Below are 20,851 nucleotides of genomic sequence, written 5' to 3'. Positions count from 1 at the left end.
ACTCTTAACAATACTTCCCCAAAATGTTACCCTAACAATCACAGAAGACAGGTGAAACAGCATGTCTGTATTCAGGAGCCTTCAATCAATCTCCTTTGAAACAAATTCAAACGCTTTAGAAGTCACAAAGTTTGAACAAACACATCATCCTATGACAAGGGGTTACAGAACTTGCTTCATGCCAGAGAGACAGGGGAGGAACAACAACTCTTTACTCAGAATCTGGCATCTGTTAGTTTTAATATCTTCTCTAATCTTCCCACTGGAAATAGGGGTAATTGTTCCCTGTTCCCATTTTCTATGCCAGTCACGACTTTATGAACTGATGTCCTTCCACTTTTAATGATCTCTTTTCTACCCTGAAGCGTCTTAGTCTATTTAGTTTTCTTCCTTTGAAAGCCACTCCATACCTTCTAATTATTCTTACCATCTCTCTCAGCACTTCTTCCAGTTATGCTGGATCTCCCGAGATACAAGACCAAACCTGCCTCCAATATTCATGATGCAAGTAAACCATAAAAGGCTACAGTGGAATACTGATTTTGCTGTCTGCTCCTTTCATAACAATTCCAAGTAATCTATCTGCTTTTTTGACTGCTATGAGCACTGAGTTGGTATTTTCCATTATCTGCTATAACCATGAGACCTTGTACTTGGATTGTTAGTAGTCTATTAATAACCCATCATTACATATAAAAAATTGGAATTGTTTCAGCCTCTTATGGGCATCACTGAATATTTTTACATTGAATTTTATCCACACTCCCATTTAATTTCTCTATCCTACTTCTCACATGTTATCCTGGTGTCTGACTGCAATCCTCTTTTAAAAAAAAAAAAAAATAAATAAAAATCAACTCAAAATAAATTCTTCCCAAACATGAGATTCTAAAACAGAAATATATTGTCATATGAAAAACTATTGATATAATCTAGCATGAAATAAAACAACAACAACAGAAATGTTATACATGTCACACTTTGGGATGAAGGATCACCTTTACTAAAAGCATATAATCAGAAGAATATACGTTTCCAAGTAATACCTGAAGTTCTTAACCAGGACTTGGACTCTGCTCTCACACTTTACGTGAACACTGTATAACAATCTCAGTGATAGGAAGGCAAATAGGTACAGTAAAGAAAGCTGATAAATTATTTTGAAAATATAATATAGCTGTAATTTTAGATACTTCTGTTGATTTACATTATTAAAGGTATTAGAAATGTCCATCTCTTACATAAAGGAACGAGTTGAAAGTAGATTACTTAAGCTTTTTATTAGAAAATGGTTTATTTATTTTTAAGTTTAAAATTTTAAAGTTCTCAACCATCATGTTTTCTGATTCCTCAGGAAAAAAAAAAACAAAAAACTTTGAAAGATTGTGGGAGATGAGTGTTATCCAAACTCATCATTACTTTTTTTGTTTTTCCATATACAGAACCTTTACAATTGCTGTGTTTTGAATCACACTGTTAAAGAACACTCCATTTAGATCTCAGAATAGGATTGGGGTTTGCAATCCTTTCAGAAAGAAAACATTTTCTTGAAGGGAATAAACACATTTCAAACGCTGACTGAGTGAGCAAATTTGCTAAATTGTCATCTTGTTTAACACTTACCATAAACAATGCTTCAGCCTACCTTATGGAAAGTGGATTTTTAGAAAGCATGGATTATATGCCTTCCTATGTCCTATGACAGGCAGGACAAAGAGGAAGCTAGAATTTATTTGTTAGAAAACAAAACTGAAAAGATAACACCACCCAGCCATGCATGGCAGGATTCTTTTACTAAAAAGGAAGCTCAAAACCAAACCAAAATAAAAAAGAACAAAAACAAACAAACAAACAAACAAACAAACAAACAAACCACAAGCAGCATACCAGACCTGCCCATCTCAAATCTAGGCTCAATTTTAAAAACAAAAACCTGCTAAACCTCTAAACTTTATCTTTTACTTGCTTATATATGGAAAAAAAAAAACAGGTACCATACCTGGTCATGGCTCTCTGCATATGCAATACATTTTTCTTCATACCGCCTGTTTGTTAACGTATACACAATATTTCCCATATTCCAGTCTTCATCTTTCAGCTCCTTAATGATCTACAGAAATTAAGGAAATATCATTCACAGGTTACTTCTGTTTAAGTACAAGCCTTGTACTGCCTTTCTTCATTATATTAGCACAGCAATTTCCAATAAACTGTGGACTTCAACTTTTCCTGCTACCAAGCTTTGACATGATGAGCTCTCTCTGGTGATCCAAAGAGATAACTTGCATACTTTGTTTCCCCTGTACTCCCATGTATCAATAGGGAAAACAGGACCTGGCACCTATCACGTAATTCCTTTGATACAGTGGGGCATATGATTTACGAGCCGCAACAGAACACTGCACCAAAAACTGGGAAGAAATATCTGCACAGACCTACCTACATAAGGTATTGAAACATGTCCTGTATTTCAAGTAACCTTGGCATATGGCACCGTCCTTCGTAACTATAGCTTAAGTACTGAGCGGTGCTGTGGAGAATGGCACGTTGCAAGATTGCACCTATGCTGCTGCCATGAAGCGTACAATACATGTACAGTGAGAATCTGCTTAGCACAGGGACTTCCACATTCCCTGATCTGCAAATTCCAGCTCAGTTCCAAACCAGTTTGAATGCCTGAGTTTTGGAATACAAAACATACTTTATTTTCTGCCATGTTAGCTTTTTTCTTTTTTAAGCAATTTAACAAATCACATCAATAGCAATTTTCTGCCTCACATGATACTATTTCCCTTTTCTAAATCTAGCCTAATTTCACCGTTTTCTTTTTCTATAAGGCTTTATCATTCTCCATTGTTCACTCCAGTTTAAACATGTATATATATGCATGATGTATACATTAAAAGGTATATACGTCATGTACATGATAGATAAAAAGATAAAAAGGCAGTGACAAAGAAGGCTGATGTGATCCCATAAAATTTAGCATTCCTATTTTAACTATGTACTCCTAAACAACTTTTTTCCCCCAGCCTGAGTTCTTGCCCTGAAAACATTCAGGCACCTATGCAGCATCATATTATATACTAGGTCTATGTTAAACCTGACCTATTGAACCCACTGTTACAGCAACTACTTTTTCAGTTACAGGAACTACTTTTTACAAATCCCTCAGAACAAGCTCATGGATCCCTGGAGATCCTTCAGGTCTAAAACTGCTTTTAGGAAGTTGCCCAGAAAAACATGCTTTTAGAAGGTACATACTTAAAAGCTGGAGAGAAATGTAAGCAAGCAGTCTAGGAAAAAACAAACAAACAAAAAAAAAACAACAGTCGATAGACCTTGCTTCTAAGTTTCCTCTTCCAGTCCTTTTAGCTTTACTTCTATCTTGAGAAGTGCAGTAACAGAAGCACACACATAACCTCTTCTTCCACCTCAAGATCTTCTGTTGTGATTACTTATTTGCAGTTTCCTCATCAAGAACATTTCTGCCTGCATGTCCCTACGTTCTTGCACAATCACACTCCTACATAATCTGAGTATGCTGGGAAAGAGCCTAGACTATAACAGCTGAGTTTACACCCAACATCCCATCAGCATACCAAACATTCACCTGCTGCTTCTGGAAGCTTTCTCCCCAGTTAAAGGACAGAATTTACTGCAGGATAGGCATGCTTCCTCTCTGTATATTGAAAATTAAAATAAGCAGCTCACAGCAGAGATGGCCAAAATAGATTATAATTTGTTATTATAAAGTTTTCTTCTAAAATTGTAGGGTTTTTTTGTTTGTTTGTTTGTTTTCCTCCCCTGTGTAATATTTTTACCAGGAAATCACTCGTCTTTACAAGTCAGAGAGTGGTAGGGAAGCTGAAGGTAGAAGGAAAAAAACAACCACTAAGACCATCACAACAAGGTTTTTTCTTTGTTACTACAGACTTACGAGCCCTCACTGCATCCAGAATCTGAACTACACACTCTGAAGTTTAGTGATGATCTTAGAAAAGCTGGCAAGTTTGTCTTCCACATGAAAAAAAGTTCAAAAACTATTTTTCAACCAATCTGCCCTCTACCTCCTAGTTACAAAAGTGAAAGACGCTGAAGATAAGTTAATTCACTTTTTATTTTAAGCTACTCACTACATTTATTGAAGCATTAATGTTCATATAAAACATTTACTGTTTTCAGATTATCATGATACACCCAGGGATTTGGATGCAATCTTATATTTAACTGAAGAGCATTTTCTTAAACATCAGTAAAAGCCTTTTGAGATCATTTATTGTTTCATTCTTTTTCTTGTGATCCTCTGTATTAAGCAAAAGGTGATTTTAATCCTTATCAAAGTCAATGTTTATTAGTACATTATTGCTCTTGAAGAGCATTTACAGACTTTTATTATTCTTTTTGTAACCCCTTGGTACTGATTGGTGGTGTTAGTGTAATTTGCCTGTGATTACTTTGGTTAAATTTTCAGCTCTATCGATCCTCCATGCCAATTGTTATGCCCAATTTTAGTAGGGTTCATTGTATGATTCTGTTTGTTTGTTTTTAATAAGATAACCATATGCACATAAATTATTTATCTGTTCACATTCAATATAGAATGCACATCATACTGCTGCTGCAAGATACAGGTTATTTCAAACAAAATGAATATATACCTATTGCATTTTATGAAGAAAAAAAAAATCAGCTAGAATGCAAAGAATAGCCCATGATGTTACTCATCTTCTGAAACCTAAGATATGATATCTGACAGCTCTCATTTCAGCCGCTAATATCTGTACTCAAGACTGTCAGAACTTATTTTAATAGGGCATTAAGTTAACAGATAAGGGAGACTAAAATTCATCAGCAGAATTCCAAAGTGTTTCTCTGTATGCGTAGTTAGAGAAACATACCATTTTGAGGAGCAGAACATATTTTTAGAACACCTTTCCTTACCTGTATCCACTTATCTGGAATAGCCATGGCTAGTCGATAATCAAATCCTCCTCCTCCCTCTGCAACAGGACGGCAAAGAGCTGGCATTCCAGAAACATCCTTAAATAAAACACAACATAATTTGGCTAGCATTGCAATCACTAGTTCAGAGTTTCCACCATACAATAGTACTGTAGTACACAGGCACTCTGTAAACTAAACATCTTCAAAGATTGACAGGGGGACAAGGGAAGGGAGAAAAATCAGGTGATCACAACAGCGAGACTTACTATTTGAATGCAAAAGTTACAGGGTAGCATTATGGCTTGTCTCATCAAATACTCCACTACAAAGCATTTTAATAGAATAGATATTTGAAGAGAAAGAGACCTTAGTAGAGACAGAATTTGAAATAATTAGCTCTCTTGAGCTCCAAATAATCAATAGCAAGTAGAAAGTAGTCAACAAAAGACAAATTAAACTTTCGTTTTGTTTATTGATATTTTGCATAAGGAATGGCATAAAAATAAGAAGCTGAATAAAGCACAGTAAGAAAGAAAAATACAATCTCTACCCTTTCCCTAAACACAAAAACAAAACTATTGATCCAGCTAACCCTGGAAAGTAACATACTCTTATTGCATAGTTTTCCAGTTTCATGTTCATAAAGGCTGATCACTCTTAAATTTGTCATTCAAAGTTTTTAAAATAAATTACTTATTTCACCACTTTATTAGAGAGTTGTGTCACATAACATCTTTTCTTCTAAAGTTTGCTTATCTGCGTAGAAAATGCAAATCCTCACATAATTGCAAAATACCTACCAGCACTCAGCTGTATTACCTTATGCAAGTGAGAAGTCATTCTGCCAGAATGGTTATGGATTAACATACACCGCTTTTGTGTCTACTCAAGAGTTTATGGAATTAAATTTTGACTAGAACTATGGCTTCATTAGAAAGCTCACTCTGGTTTTCTGGATTCAATCCAGTTTTCAACCAAATTGCTGCATTAGACTAGATGAAGGCGCAAGAGATCCCCAGAAAAGTATCTTAAACCAGAACCTTAACTCATTGTAAAATCTGTACTAACAATGCAATAACAATGCAAAATTCGGACTTTCCATGTCCAAATCTTTCACTTCAGAGTGAAAAATGTATTTGTACTTAGAGTTATATATATAACTCTCTCTCTATATATATATACACGCATGGCCACCTGCCAACGTTGACAGAGGTGAAGAAACAGACCGCACCATCATAAAGCTCATGTATGGCATCCTTGGGGAAAGTGTGGAGTGCAGAAAGAAGGCAGGCTGCCATTCAGGGGTACCTTGACTGGCTGTAGCAACCTAGAAGTTCAACAGGGGCAAATGCCAAATCCTGCCCCTGGGATTGACTCAGGGCAGACTGGGGACTGCCAGGCTGGGGAGCTGCTCTGCTGGAAGGGCCTGGGCTGGCAGCACGCTGAGCATGAGCTAACCTCCTGTCCTGGCAGCAGAAACGGCAGGCAGCATCCTCAGCTGAGTGAAAAGACAGGGGATCAAAGGAAGGGATTATCACAACTCACTCAGCAGTCATAATACCACAGAGAAAACTGCATCCACTTTCTCCTCCTTACCCCTGTCCTCGGTTAAAGACAGACCCTGCCAAACTGCTAGGAAGTTTAGCAGGAGGTTACCAGGACAGCTGGACCTGGAGCACGTGCCCTGGGAAGGGAGGCTGAGGGAAAGGAGTTGTTCAGTAAGGGGAAGAAGGGGCTACAGGGGACAGAACAGCAGCCAGCGCCTGAGGAGGCTACTGAGAAAGACAGAGAGACCCTTTTGTGAGATAGCAGGAGAACAAGTGACAAAGGTCCTAAATTGATACAGGGATGGTTCTAGCTGGATGTAAGTATAACAAACAAACATTTACAAGTTTCCAATAAATAAGCTCTGGAACATGTTGCCCAGAGTGGTGTGAGATATGTCCCTGAAGATTTTCAAGACCAACGAGACAAAGCCCTGAGCAACCAACCTAGTGCAAGTTGAGTGTTGAACCTACGCTGAGCAAGAGGTTAGTCTAGATTACCCTATTTCTCTTCATACATGAACAAACCTATTATTTATTTTGAAGTATTTATCAAGATTTATGTATTTCACACACAATTTCCCTCTTTCAATTTACTGAAGAAAATTAATAGCAGAGTTAAGTATGGGAATAGCCATACTGAAGGAAAGTACAAGCAGTTTTAAAAGTGAAAAACTAGCTATGAAAAGAATTTCTGCACCCGCACAGTACTTTTTACAATACTGATTCTCCTTATGTAGACATCTTCAAAACATAGAATCATTATGGTTGGAAAAGACCTCCAAGATCATCCGGTCCAACCATACCCCTACCATCAATGTCACCCACGAAACCATGTCCCTAAAGCACCACATCCAACCTCTCCTTAAATACCCCCAGGGATGGTGACGCCACCACCTCCCTTGGCAACCCGTTGCAATGCCTGACTGCTCTTTCTGAGAAGAAATGTCTCCTCATTTCCAACCTAAACCTCCCCTGGCACAACTTGAGGCCATTCTCTCTAGTGCTATCGCTGCTGACCTGTGAGAAGAGGCTGACCCCCCGCTCCCCACAACTTCCTTACAGGTAATTGTAGAGAGCAATGAGGTCTCCCCTGAGCCTCCTCTTCCCCAGACTGAACAACCCCAGCTCCCTCAGCCACTTCTTAAGACTAGAGATTCCACATGTTGTACATCTTAAAGATTAGCAAAGTAGATTTTCTTTCTAAATGTTTAGATACTAGAAAAGGAAATTCAATATTTCTGCTAAATCAGTCAAAGAATAAAAGCAGGACCAGCACTCTCCAAAACACCAAACCTGAAATAAAAGCCTCATCTGTGATGCCTACCAGGCCAAGGATGTGCATCTGAGATTTAAATAGCACCTACTGACTTTATTCACAATTTTTAAATTCATATTTAGGGAAATAAAATTGGAAATTTAATACTTATTATATCCACCTATATCTAAAAAGTTTGCCTGAACACTAAAAAAATCCATTAGTACTATGTTCAGTATATCTTCATATTCAGATATAGTTCGCCAATTCCTAAGCAGTTGCTCACATCTTAGTTTGACATGAGCTGCATATAAAGAAATGAAATCACTGCAGGAGGGATTTTTTTGCCTGTTTGTTTTTACATCATGCCTGAAGGTTTTACATTTTCCTTAACACTTTTTTTTCCAAATTACACAAAATCTTAATCCCAGTTTTACGGAAAAGACCAAATGAAAAATAAGCATGCAGTCAGTAATATCTAAAAATTTAGGAACTACTAAGATGGTGAATGCACAGAATATTAAAAAGCTGTGCAAGTTATCCATCAAATAATTAAGGAATGTATTATCATTAATTATGGCTAGACAAAAACATATTTTACTCATAGAGCTCTCATTCCATCATCATTATAAGAAAGCAAAATTCCTCATTGCCTTTTGCAACTTTCAGTTATGCCAACAGTTCCTCCTTCTGAAAGTCTCCTTTAACCATGGAACACATTGGTCAAATTTCTGTTCCGTATAGTGACTGCCTTAAACTGAAGAATATCATATTGAAACAGAAGCAGTTTTCAACTCAAGCACAAGAAACTGAAGAGGCATATTATTAAAAATAAAAACAACTCTACAACTCTTATACCATGTAATATAAGCAGATTGAACTTAAAATTGGTTATAATCTGTCTTCCTAGAAAATAAGTCATCTCACACACACAATAACTTGCTTCAAATAAGCCTACAGATTAATGAAACCACCTCAACTTTATTATTAATTGCTTACCAGATGCTGTTTTTGATAGCCTGCCATTAAGCTTTTAGCTGTTTTTGTTTATAATGCAAACTAATCATAAGTAAAAAAAAAAAAAAATTAAAAAAAAAGCACAATTTTGTTTTCCCAAGGAGGAACTAGGAACTCTAATCCAAAAATGTTTTATTAACAATCTGTATAGTCCATAATGACATGAGATAGATGCAACTTTTTTAAAATGAAGAGTTATTTAAATATAACAATAGAAGAATCCTCAAGGTTTACAAGAATTACTAATTTAGATAAAGAGAGAAAATATCATTGAAAACTGAACCAAACTTAAATACAGTTATTTATTCCCTCAAAAACCTAAGGAAATTTAATACTAAATATAAATTAGCACATAAATTCAGCATTTATAAATTTACCACAATTATTATGAAGAACAGTTGTCAATTATGCCATTATAATTTAAAACATGCAAAACAGCACAAGGGCTGTTAAGATTTAGTACCATGAATTGCTAGTGACAAATGGCAATCATGCAAAAACTTTGAACTAATGAAAACAAACCTCATTCAAGGAGACTGGGGGGAGAGGGGTAATCCCCACATCAGTTAATGACCCAATAACACAGAAAATTCACAAAATGTGTATTCCACTTGTTTTTCCTCACAAGACAAAGTCTTTCTCCTGATTAATATTTGTCAGCTTATATTGTTCCTTGAGTACCTGAGGTGTGACTTGATAATTACCAGGAAATTCAAATCCCAAAGCAAACTAATCAATATTATGTCACTGAGTATGGTAAATTCTGATTTTACCTCTGCTATGGTTATGCATTCTGGATGCAAGAAGTTAACCATGTGGTTGGCCAGCATTAGATAACACAAAGCATCTTCATCCACATGTAGGCCAAAATATTCATTGTAATCCCCACTGAATCCTGTGCCTATAAAGACATGAAGTTTAAAGGACACAGTTATATTTTTAAACACATTTTGCTACACACAAATTGCTATTCATAATTTCAAATCTGTCAATGTAACAGCACAATAAGATGAATTATTGTCTGAATTTTGAGCATTCAGTGAACTTTTGTATCACCATTTCCACAGTAACAGAACTGTAACAGGACTACTTAGATTAGAGTTGACCAAATTATTTACCAATTCCATGATGGTGATACAGCATAGATGTAACACCATCAAATCGGAAGCCATCAAAGCCATAATCTTCGATCCACATTCTCAGATTGGAAAGAAGGAATCTCAAAACTTCCCAGCTAAAAAAAAAAAAACACGGAAAATTTTAGAAACCGTGAAAGTAACTGGAGTTCGTTATATAGTTTTCCTCACTTGAATATATACTACGTATACTGGACTTTTACCTTTTTAATGGCTTTTTCCTCATTTCCTGAATCCCTGTCTTTTACTGAACATAATTAAGATTGCAGATGGGAGCTTACAGTATCTATATATACACGGCTACCTATATATACACACCTATATAGGTTATAGTTTTAACATGTTTTAACACAGTATGTGTCACTGTATATCTGCAACTCTAAAGACAATTATACTCTGTGAGAACAGATCTTATAAAATGGAACAGAAAAAGCACAGAAGCGTAGAATGGTTTGGGTTGTACAAGCCCTTAAAGATCATCTGGTTCCAATCCCCCAGCCATGGGCAGGGACACCACCCACAAGACCAGGTTGCCCAAAGCCCCATTCAGCCTGGCCTTGAGCACCTCCAGGGATGGGGCATCCATGGTTTCTCTGGGCAACCTGTTCCAGTGCCTTACCACCCTCAGAGTAAAGAATTTCTTCCTTATGTCTAATCTAGAGCCTACCCTCTTGTAGTTTAAAACCATTACCCCTTCTCCTGTCACTACACTCCCTGACAAGGAGTCCCTCCTCAGCTTTCCTGTAGGCCCCCTTTAGGTATTCAAAAGGAAAGTATATGAGGTAGGATTTATTTCCCAAGATTTTATGGATTTACAGTAATTCCTAGGCCAAACAAAAGTTGAATTCTTTTTTTCCCCTTCCTTAAATTATGCATACAAATCACATATCACCAGTAGGTTTTTAGCACCAAATCATCTACTGTGTTACAGAACTTCTTAAAGTGCAGACTAATGGAAGTTGAGATATTTGCAATTCAGAACAACAGTAATGGTATAGAACAAACACACAAACAAGGCATGGACGGTAAAACATAAATATAAAAGAGTTTTCCAAGTGATTAAGCACATAGAGGCATTTGTGAACAGAATTCATAACAAAGAGCAGAATGGTTTCTCAGTTTTCCCACTGTTCGCAAACAGTTTTCCTACTGAAACTACTAAGACCTACAATAGTAGGTCTTAGTAGTTTCAAAACCACAAGTGTCTTGCTTCCATTGGTCACCTGCTGTGCCCCTGCCCTTTGACACTCTCAGCTCAGGCTGCATCAGGTGCATCTCCTGTGAACTAAGGCTTCCAGACAGTTCATCCATCTCAACTAACCCCATGAGGTGCCAAATGCTTTTTTGCCCACATCTTCAACATTTGCCAGCATTACAGCTCATCTCATACCAATTTCCCAACACAGCATAACTACGATCCCACCTGTTACCAAGTTTGTGCCCAAGGAGAAGGGGAAGCTCCACAGAAGCATGCAGGGTCTCACCCATCACCCTCTGCTGGGCAAGATGGAAGGGGTACACCTTGCTCAAAGTGCATTAGGCTGTATCACAATTATAATTTACATATGCACATAGCTGGTGCTAGCCAATGAAGGTGTCCCTTTCTATGTTTCATTTAGCAGATACCAGAGGCAGTACTCATGAAGCTATTATATCACAAGAAAAAAAAAAGGTTTCAGCAAACTAACATCCCAACCTTCCTTCCTTCCAGAACCTTCCTCATATGAAGGCTGCTTTAGATCTGAAAACACGGGGACACCCTAGACATACCATGAAGCTGGTAAAATCCTGATCTCAGTGAATAGCCAATTTTTATTTACCTCAATGTGATTAGAATATTTCTGCTTTTCTTCACATGCTCTGCACTATATAAAAACATAAGTATTATCAAATTGGAAATTCCAATTTGATAATAATAATAAATAATAAATTGGATAATTTGCCAGCATTTCCTAGCTTTCAGCATATTGTCTTGATTCTGTAATGTAATACCTTTTGGGGGCATATATTACATAACTTTTTTTCCAGCCAAATATTTAATTCACAAGATAATACTACAGTAGGAAGATCTCTGTAGCTTGTCTGTAGAACCTTTTATATGTTTCTTATTTCTAAGGTGAAATGATTAGCAATGAATGAAAAATAAAGAAACATAATGCTCTGATAGTGAAAGGATTAGAAAGGTATTGACATTCTTGTGAACTGGTAAACTTGTCACTTAAAAAATGCAGCTTTTTCTAATACTTGCTGTATCTTTTCCTGACCCAGCATCAATTTTGCAGAAAGCTCCCTGCTGTAAGCTAAACGCTGTACAGCTACTGCTGACTTTTGCTCATAGTGATAAAAAATAATCTCTCAAGATTAAGATAATACATGTACAAAGAGTAGTTTAATTGCCACAAGCACTAGTCAGACTTGGGAGCTGGTTTTCCTCATTACAGACTGCTTGACCTTAAAATTCTTAAGATGATGAAGAGGATTTGCACATTTGTAAAACACACAGTTCCCAAGATGGGTAACATATGTAATTTTTCCACAACTGCTGGCACTGAAAACTGATCTTTGGAAAAAAAAGATGTAGAACCATTATGAAAATAAATTGTAATGACTTTTACATGAGGAAGTGACTACAGATAAGAATAAACAAGATGAATTTGCTGAACCAAAAGATCAGTTAGCAAATTGATGACTTCAAAAACCTGAGTAGGCGCAGCAGATGTTTTCCAGCCATCTGATTGCACATGGGAGAGAAGATTGTAAATAAATAAACAGTTAAATAAACTCTGTTTCTCATATAAACTTGGGTGGGGGGGAGGGGGAAAATGAAAAGAATTTCTACCAAAAATGTCAAATAAAAGCAACTATATTGATCTTTAGGGAGATAACTACATAACTCCAAAATAAGAGACTGAATAATGGTTTCAAAGAAACATGCAACTCACAAATCATACAGAGGTTTGTGATTTCATCCAAGTCAATTTGTTTACAGGAGCAGCAGCATTAGAAATAGAAATTGACATAAGTAACAAAACTTTGCAGAATTGCAGTAGAGGCTAAAATCATAGCAGAATTGAAATATATCCACCATATGAGCAATAACTCAGTAACATTCCTAGAAGAGAAATTTCCTAATTTTACAGACAGATATGCAAACTGGGTAGCATTCATTAAAAATGTAATTTCTTTTGAGCAGAAGTCATATCTTAACTTATATCCTAACAGTCTCTCACATCTTTGCATACCACATAAGAAGTTCTTTCAATGCTTTCATGGAAGAAGAGAAAAATATATGCTATGCTAGCAAAAGGAACCAAATGGTTTACAGTGTAAATTAAAGCACTTCAGAATTCACTCAGACATTATTCAAAACAAAGAAGATCTTTTCAGAGAACTCTTACTGGTTTTTTCCCCCACCTTTGGGCCAATAACTTACACATTTCAACTGAGAAATTTGCTTTAAGTGAAATGAGCATATATCTACTTAGATGACCTGGTTTCACAAGGTGATGTGGAATTTAACAACTTTCCTGTACTAGGTCAGCAGAAAACCTGTGGTACTGCTTATAAATCACAATTCTTATTTTTCTACTGCTGTACTAATAAGACAGTAAAATAATGATTTGTTCTAAAAAAAAAAAAAAAAAAAAAACACTAAATTCCAATCCATGATGAACATGAAATATTCAGATGCGAGTAATGCATTTAAACCAGTTAAATTTTGTCACTACGAACAAAAAAAAATAATATCGTCTGTACCTAAAACAGTTTGAAGCTGCAGTTCTTGAACCATATTAATGTTGACATTCAGGAACTGCATTTATTATGTATTATAGAAAACGCGTGGAACTGCTGACAGTATAAGAATCGAGACACTTATGATGATTTACCTGTTTTCAATTCTTAGTGTATAATTAACTTAACACATAATAGCATTGAATTGCTGAAATATTACTTTTGGAATTATTCCCTAACATTTCAACAGTTGACTGGCTTAATTTCCAGCAAAGGATTACTAAACATAATAATAACGGAATTGGCATTCAGTCTGATAATGCTAACTCCCAGTGAACCCGATTAAAAGTTATTTTCTGAAAGAAGTATGTATAGCACAGAGCTGATACAGAGATTTTCTTTTCTTCCCTGCACTGTTAGTCAGCATATACCTTTTTACCTGTTACTCAGAAGCACTTTGTTTACAGAGCAATACAAAAGGTAACAGCTATTACCCCTATTTGGAAGAAAGAAACAAAGAATCAGCTGTGTATATCCACCTCCTTCTTTTATGTGGAAAAGCGATTCCTTGCTCTCCTTCACTGTCGCCAAGACCCCCAGCATCACCAGCCACGAGGGACCGAGAAGCAGCAGCAGAGCAGACACTCACTTTTTATCTGAGGCAAGATTCCCACTACCATGGCTAGACCACTTGATCCCGGCACTCATAATCCTACAAAATGCCTTTCTACGTTAGCATAAACCTCTCTGTGTCATTCAACATAACATGAAACAGCCATTAAGAGACCAATAGAACATCTGCTCAGTACAGATCAAGATCTAAGCTGCATTTTGTCTCTGAATTGAACTGTATAGAAAACAAAGAGCTATCCCCCTGGGGCCTATGGTGATCTGTGAGCAGAAGCGGTCAGCATCAACACATCACTCCACCTGTATCAGTCCCAAGAAGCAGTGAGTTGTCTCTTTTCCCCACAGGAACAACCACAGAGGCACAGGTGTAGAGTGCTACTTTCTCCAGACACAGGATTTCTGAAATTGCATTGCATGGCTGCCTTCTGGAGAGCCAGGAAGGAAACAAGCCATTACGTTTCAGCAGCATTATGTTTCCTCACATTTCAAAACTAATATTGAGACAAAATAACTTATAAGGAAAAAGCTTATTCTGAAAACAAAGAATATGAACTAATGTTAGTAGCACAGATATCAATAATACTGAGGTGAGAAGTTGCAAGACAATAAGGCTTTTTGTTTACCATACACTGATTTTTTAACATTATTTTAAAATAAAAGGCACTTGACACATGTTCCAAGGACGTGACAATGTTCCAAGGACAGAGAAATATAAAGAGCTTCCAAGTTTCAATCAAATTCTAGTTGCAGGAGGTCTGATAAAAGCTTTCAAAATTACTACAAAAGTCTTGAACTATTCAAGTTGTAGTTTTTAATTAATAAAAGAAAAATACATTCCCAGTACAGACAACCAATCCAATGGACAATTCGTATATTGTCATATTCCCTTTGGTCAAGCAGTTCAAGTTGTTGTAGAATAAAAGTGAGCTGAGGACCAAGGGAGAACTTAGAGGTTACATGCATCAGTTGAAAAAGTCTTTACTTCTGTCTGTCACAGAGACAGAAGTACAGGGATGAAGCCTGAAACTAACACTTTCAATAACAATAGACCTTTACTCACACACAAGCTTGGAAAAATGCTACTCATATTGTACTTCCTTGGGAAAGTTTATAGGTATAAGCTTGCAATTCTCTCATTTTACTAGCGTTACTGTCTCAAGATTTCCTTAATGGGGAGCTGGGTCATTAAAGACAACTTATCTGCATCTTTCAGCAACATCTGATGAAGAGAAGCACTTTTTTTCCCCTGAATCATCCAAATTTAAAGTATTAGCTCTAGATCTACCCCCGAGCTTTATCCTTAGTTATCAAATATCTTAATTACCTCAGTCTTCTCCTTTCCCACTTACTACCTACAATCTTACTACTGTACCTCTGTTCTCTGCATTGTGAGGTTTTGTTGTTTGTTTTAAAGAGAAATGGATCCATACCACGACCTTTCTGTTTCACTTGATTAGGTTATGCTCACTTTGCTACCTGTACAGAATTCGTAATACTGAAAGCAGACACTTCATCTTCTGAGATACAGCAAAGATGTTGACAGTGCCAAACAGAAGACTAGTAACCTTTGATCTCTGCTCTGCAAAACAGCTTTATCTTTTAAATGATATTTCAAATGAAAAAGCATGACACTAAATAACACAAGTAATGGTAGATTACAGCTCTGAGTTTTATCTTTCCTACAGGTCCAGCAGGATAACCAAAATATTTAAAAATATGACCTCAACTGCCAATTAGATAGCTTGGTCTGAAGATTTAATGACCAAATTTCCTTACAGTTAAATCAAAGTCCTCACTTTGGAAATCCTGACTGACATAGCAAGTTCTTGGGACGCAAGCACAGAACAAACAGAACCCTCTACTGAAAAAGAACGCCCACTATCCACTGCAAGTGGTTGAAAGGTTTTGACAAACTGTGACTGTTATGCAACTAAAACTTTAGAGTGATCTGCCTGCATGTAAACGGCACTGTTACACTAGAAAGGGGAGACAGACCTATATTATGGACACATGAAAGAATTTGAACTATAAATAAAGAAAAACAAAAATGCTGCACCTCTGAAATCAGCAGAGACAAGCAAAGGTGAGTACTCAGGCAGGCATTTGAAGGCATACCAGATCTTAGCTTCAGGAGCTACAGGGACAACATCCCTCTAAGGCAGTGCTAGATTATACTTGCCTTGTCAAATGCCTACTTGTGTCTGTTCTAGACAATCACCCTTTTATCAAACCTTAAAGTCCAGATGTCTGCACCAGAATACAGCAGTGACTGAAGACCAGACTGGTCTAAGTACTGGTCTTGAAGCCAGACTGTTCTGCCCTGAGACCAGAAGGGAATGCAGCAGTTACGAAAGTCTGAAACACTAGATCAGGAATTAGGGCCTCAGGATGACTTCGTGATTGTGAAAAAAAAAAAAAAAAAAAAGTAGTGTTAAAGTTTCTTATATTCTGACAGCCAACACTGTGGCCCTTGGGAGTGTTTTATTACTGGAAAGAACAACTTCAAGCAAAGTAGCCCTTCTGGACTTAAAGAACAAGACCTACAAGAAGACAGGTCATTCCTAATTTATCTTGTCATAGTGAGGTAAAAAAAAAAATCACAAAGTAGACATAACTTGTCAACAGTCCATCTCAACCTGTTTCTGGTCAGGTATTTGAGTATCAAACCCAACATTAAATCTACCAGTTGTGACAAGAGCAGCTGTGGTAGCAAAACCCAGCACCTGTTCAGACAAATGTCTGTGGAAGTCTTTTCTATGTTTTTACAGGACATTATTCCATTAAACTGGACAGTATGAGACATTAAAATGCTAACAATAAAACTTCGTATGTGACTAGTGAAATAACTCCACCAAGCCTTGCGTAAATAAATGGAAGAGACAAGGTTTTGCCTCACAGAAATGGGCAGTAAGGAAAAAAGAAGTTGAGCGTTCTTTAGAATCTGTGCCAGAGAAATGCAGGCATCTTGTGTTTTTAAGATCACATGAACAGCAAACATATAACCTAGGCACATCTAAATCCAGGAAAAATGTTTTACTTCTCGCCACGGAATTTCAGAAGTTATGCATGCTATCATAAGAAAACCAATGATATTACAAAATTACTAGACTATTTCAAATTACTCACAGAACGACTAAAAATTTTCTGTAATGGTGTAGAAATGGTTATTTTTATTAATACCTGTGGTGGAAGACATCTTTGCTTAGATGTTAACATCCCATTCCTTCAATTACAATGGAAAAGCTCAAAAGTATTTCAGAATTTCAAGATGAGCTTTCAGGAACTTGTCATTAAATATTTAAGTAGTATTATGAAAAGTCAGAAGAAGTCATCATGATGAAAGAGGAATTATTTTTAAACTTTTTTTCAGGGAGGATCTGAAATCCTTTCACAAACTAAATCATATCAGCTTCTATCAGACAACATAAAAAGTTAAACACTTAAATCAATTGTGTATAGGATTGCATGATTACTTCCATACTGTTCTTTTTATGGGCACAACTCCAACTCCATGGAGGCTACTGGCATAAGTATATGCATTTTAAAATACTTTTTAAAAACAGCACTTCTAAAAAATTTAAAAAGAGCAGCACTGATTGATATACATGTAAATTGTGATATCCAATAATCAAGCCCTAGCTGCAGAGACAGCTACAAAATCAAATGGACAAAATAGAAAACAGTGCATTAAAAACACTAACACTGCATTATGTTCAACAAAATTAGTAATGAGGAAATTATTCTTCAGAACTCAAAGCTAATGGTTACTTCATAATCTGAAGCTCTAATTCACTCTGAGAAGAGTGAATGAATGCAAAATATTAAAAAGTAAAAATGACGTCAGCAGAATAGTTTTCCTGGTTTAGCTATAGTTAAAATATTTCATTTAACTAAAGCTTTTTTTTTATTTTATTTTTTTTCCTTTGAAGAGTAAACCAGAACAGCAGCTTTGAAGATAGAGAGGTTTTTCAATTTAGTTCCAGCCAGAATTCCAGAGTCCCACATCAGACAATGCCTGTTCTGGATGCATTAGTCCATTTATGGACCTCCATAAATGTAGTGGTATGCAGCAAGATGACACTTTCATTCACAATGTTGTAAAAGATAGAATAGCAATATGCAATTAGACTTGATACACATCCGATAATTAGGGAAAATTACTTAGAAATCAGCACATCTTCATTCAAGTACAAGCCATAGTTCTGAAGTCCCCAACAAAATAACACTAAGTTCTTTTCCTCTAAAATTTCTACTTCATCTGTTGGCACGAAGAAGTGCTATACAGTAAGGTCCTTCAGGAGCTATCGGCACAGATGCTCTCTCAAAGTAGCCAATATGCAGCCACATAATGCTCTCAGACATCTGAAATTACATTTGAATTCATACCTGGATCAGAATATCTTCTCTTCTGCTAAACAAGGGAAGAACAGAACCTACATTGACTCCAGAGCTTAGAAAGCCTATCTGTCATAGGAACATGAGGGCATGGGGGGCAGTCTGTTCATTCTGTTCTTGAGAATAAGAGTAAAGGAAGAAAAAGAATTTCAACCATGTAGTGCTGGATGACAGATTTGTGGACACCTTCCATAACAAGCAGAAAGTTTTTGAAATACATTAAAAATGCCTTTCAAGAATCAAACTTCCTTTAAACCTTAAGAAGGGGGCTAATCCACACTCCACATTTTCTGAATATACTCTAAGTGCTCCTAAAAATAAATTTTAAACAGATGCCAACTCCAAAGTAGATTTTTGAGAAATGAGTTTTATGCTGTAAAGAAAAAGAAAAGTTCAAGTATGCTACAGATCAGGTCCATATCATTACATCTGAAGTGCTGACAGCATATAAAACAGCACCTGATTTATTTTCTCTAAAATCCATCAGAAAATAGAGGAAAGCACTTTTCAGATGTTATCTTGTATTTGGGTTGTCATTTCAATGAGCTCCTTCTCCCTTTCTACCCTCTTCCACTCAGACCTACCATGTGCTGAAAAAGTCCAATGTATTCTTCACTGAGGTCTACTATATGGGCAGATTAATTCAAGTCCATTACTGACTCCTTACCATATTCAGTCTTATTTTGAATAGGTATGTATGCTCAGTAAGTGCACAGAAGATGTATAGCTGGAGATTCTGATACTTTACCTTAGTTTTGAAGTTAAATTAGCGTGGCTGAACATGTACTAGGCAAACAGAAAGACTAACGTTTTGTCTAAATAAAGTTAGAGATGGAGGGTAACCACTTTTTCCCTACAGCTTCTCCCAAAGTCACTATTACTGACCCTGGAGGCACACTGCTGTGCATCCTCATCAGTTAGTTTGTCTCAAGCACTAGTGAACATGAGGAAGCGAACTTCACTTTAAGTACTGAACACTGGTCATCTGTGCATCTAGTTCTGGATCAGAAGTTCTATACTTTATGTATAAATGCTACCTATGTGTGGTAACAAGGACACATGTACACACCAAAGGCACCAAGAGTAAGTTACATATACCCATCAAAAAGCTTTACTCACAAACAGGAATTTTTTTTTGGCAAGTACCAGATCTGGGTTCACCCCAGAAAAAGGCAAAGGCGAGATTCTGATACATGGGTCAGGAAGCAAGTTTTGTTCCCCTGACCCCTGAATTTCCCAATTTTCAGGTGTTCAAAGATTTTTGAAAGATCCATGATTTTAATTGAGCAGGTTAATTCCTCAATAACTATCTTTGTTGTATTTTGCCAATTAAACACATTTATGAATATATCTACATGACTTTACTGAAACATATTTGCACAAAGATTTTCTTCACTACAAGGATATATAGGTCACATATAGATTTACTGTATCAAGTAAGCAGCAGTGTCCTACACTTAAATTTTTCAGCCTAGTGCTATCTATGCCTGATAAGAGCACACCAAATAATATCAAAAACAACATCCAGTTATTTGCCATAAAAATTGGAGCAATAACCCAAGTATTACTCAGTAAAGGTCATGCCCTGCAAAATGTGAATATAAGAAGAGCCTTAGAGGCAAAGCAGGTATGTACTTATTCTAACGAAATGTAATATTCTTAATGCTTTTTTTGCTCAGAGAGCTTCCTTAAGTAAATATATATAAATACAGAAGACAATTACCTGTAGTTTTAACAGAGCCTCCAGAACACACACGTTTTAAAATAAATGTCTCTAAAAACAAATAATACAAACCCCTTTAAAATGCTGATAAAGAGTACATGAATTTCAGCTAGTTTGGGTAATGTTAGCACTTCTACCACATGTATTATACAAGTTATACACTTAAAAATGTGAATATTTAAAATATATTGTCTCCCAAAGTGGGTTTCCCAGCAAACATTAAATTTGCTTACTCACATAATGAATCCTGCAGATTAATGAACCAAACCTGTTGTTCTGCAGCATACAACAGCACTACCAAACATGAGATTCAGGACTTCCATAACTGAACTGAGATCTTGAACTTTGCAAAGCCGTTTACCCTCCCACACTGGGTTCACTTTCAAATTAAGTCTGCATGCAAGTGAAGAAACAGCCAAACTATGATATATCAAATGACTGAAGCTCTTAAATAGAACATTATACTGAA

At 36.4% G+C, this 20,851-nt stretch overlaps 1 protein-coding gene across 2 annotated transcripts in view; it reads right to left on the bottom strand.

Annotated features, from left to right (window-relative positions):
* GBE1 (1,4-alpha-glucan branching enzyme 1) overlaps positions 1 to 20,851 on the bottom strand; it is a 177,852-nt gene that overhangs the window by 65,464 nt on the left and 91,537 nt on the right. For both annotated transcript variants that reach the window (XM_032191794.1, XM_032191787.1), the window contains exons 8-11: positions 9,885 to 10,000; positions 9,540 to 9,667; positions 4,945 to 5,043; positions 2,000 to 2,110 (exon numbers count right to left, since the gene is read on the bottom strand). In XM_032191794.1, coding sequence (XP_032047685.1) covers positions 2,000 to 2,110; positions 4,945 to 5,043; positions 9,540 to 9,667; positions 9,885 to 10,000 — 454 coding nt within the window. The remainder of the gene's footprint in view (positions 1 to 1,999; positions 2,111 to 4,944; positions 5,044 to 9,539; positions 9,668 to 9,884; positions 10,001 to 20,851) is intronic.

The sequence above is a fragment of the Aythya fuligula genome, chromosome 1 (assembly GCF_009819795.1).
Source record: "Aythya fuligula isolate bAytFul2 chromosome 1, bAytFul2.pri, whole genome shotgun sequence".
NCBI classification, from domain to species: Eukaryota; Metazoa; Chordata; class Aves; order Anseriformes; family Anatidae; genus Aythya; species Aythya fuligula.
This window is presented reverse-complemented; position numbering and strand designations above follow the sequence as displayed.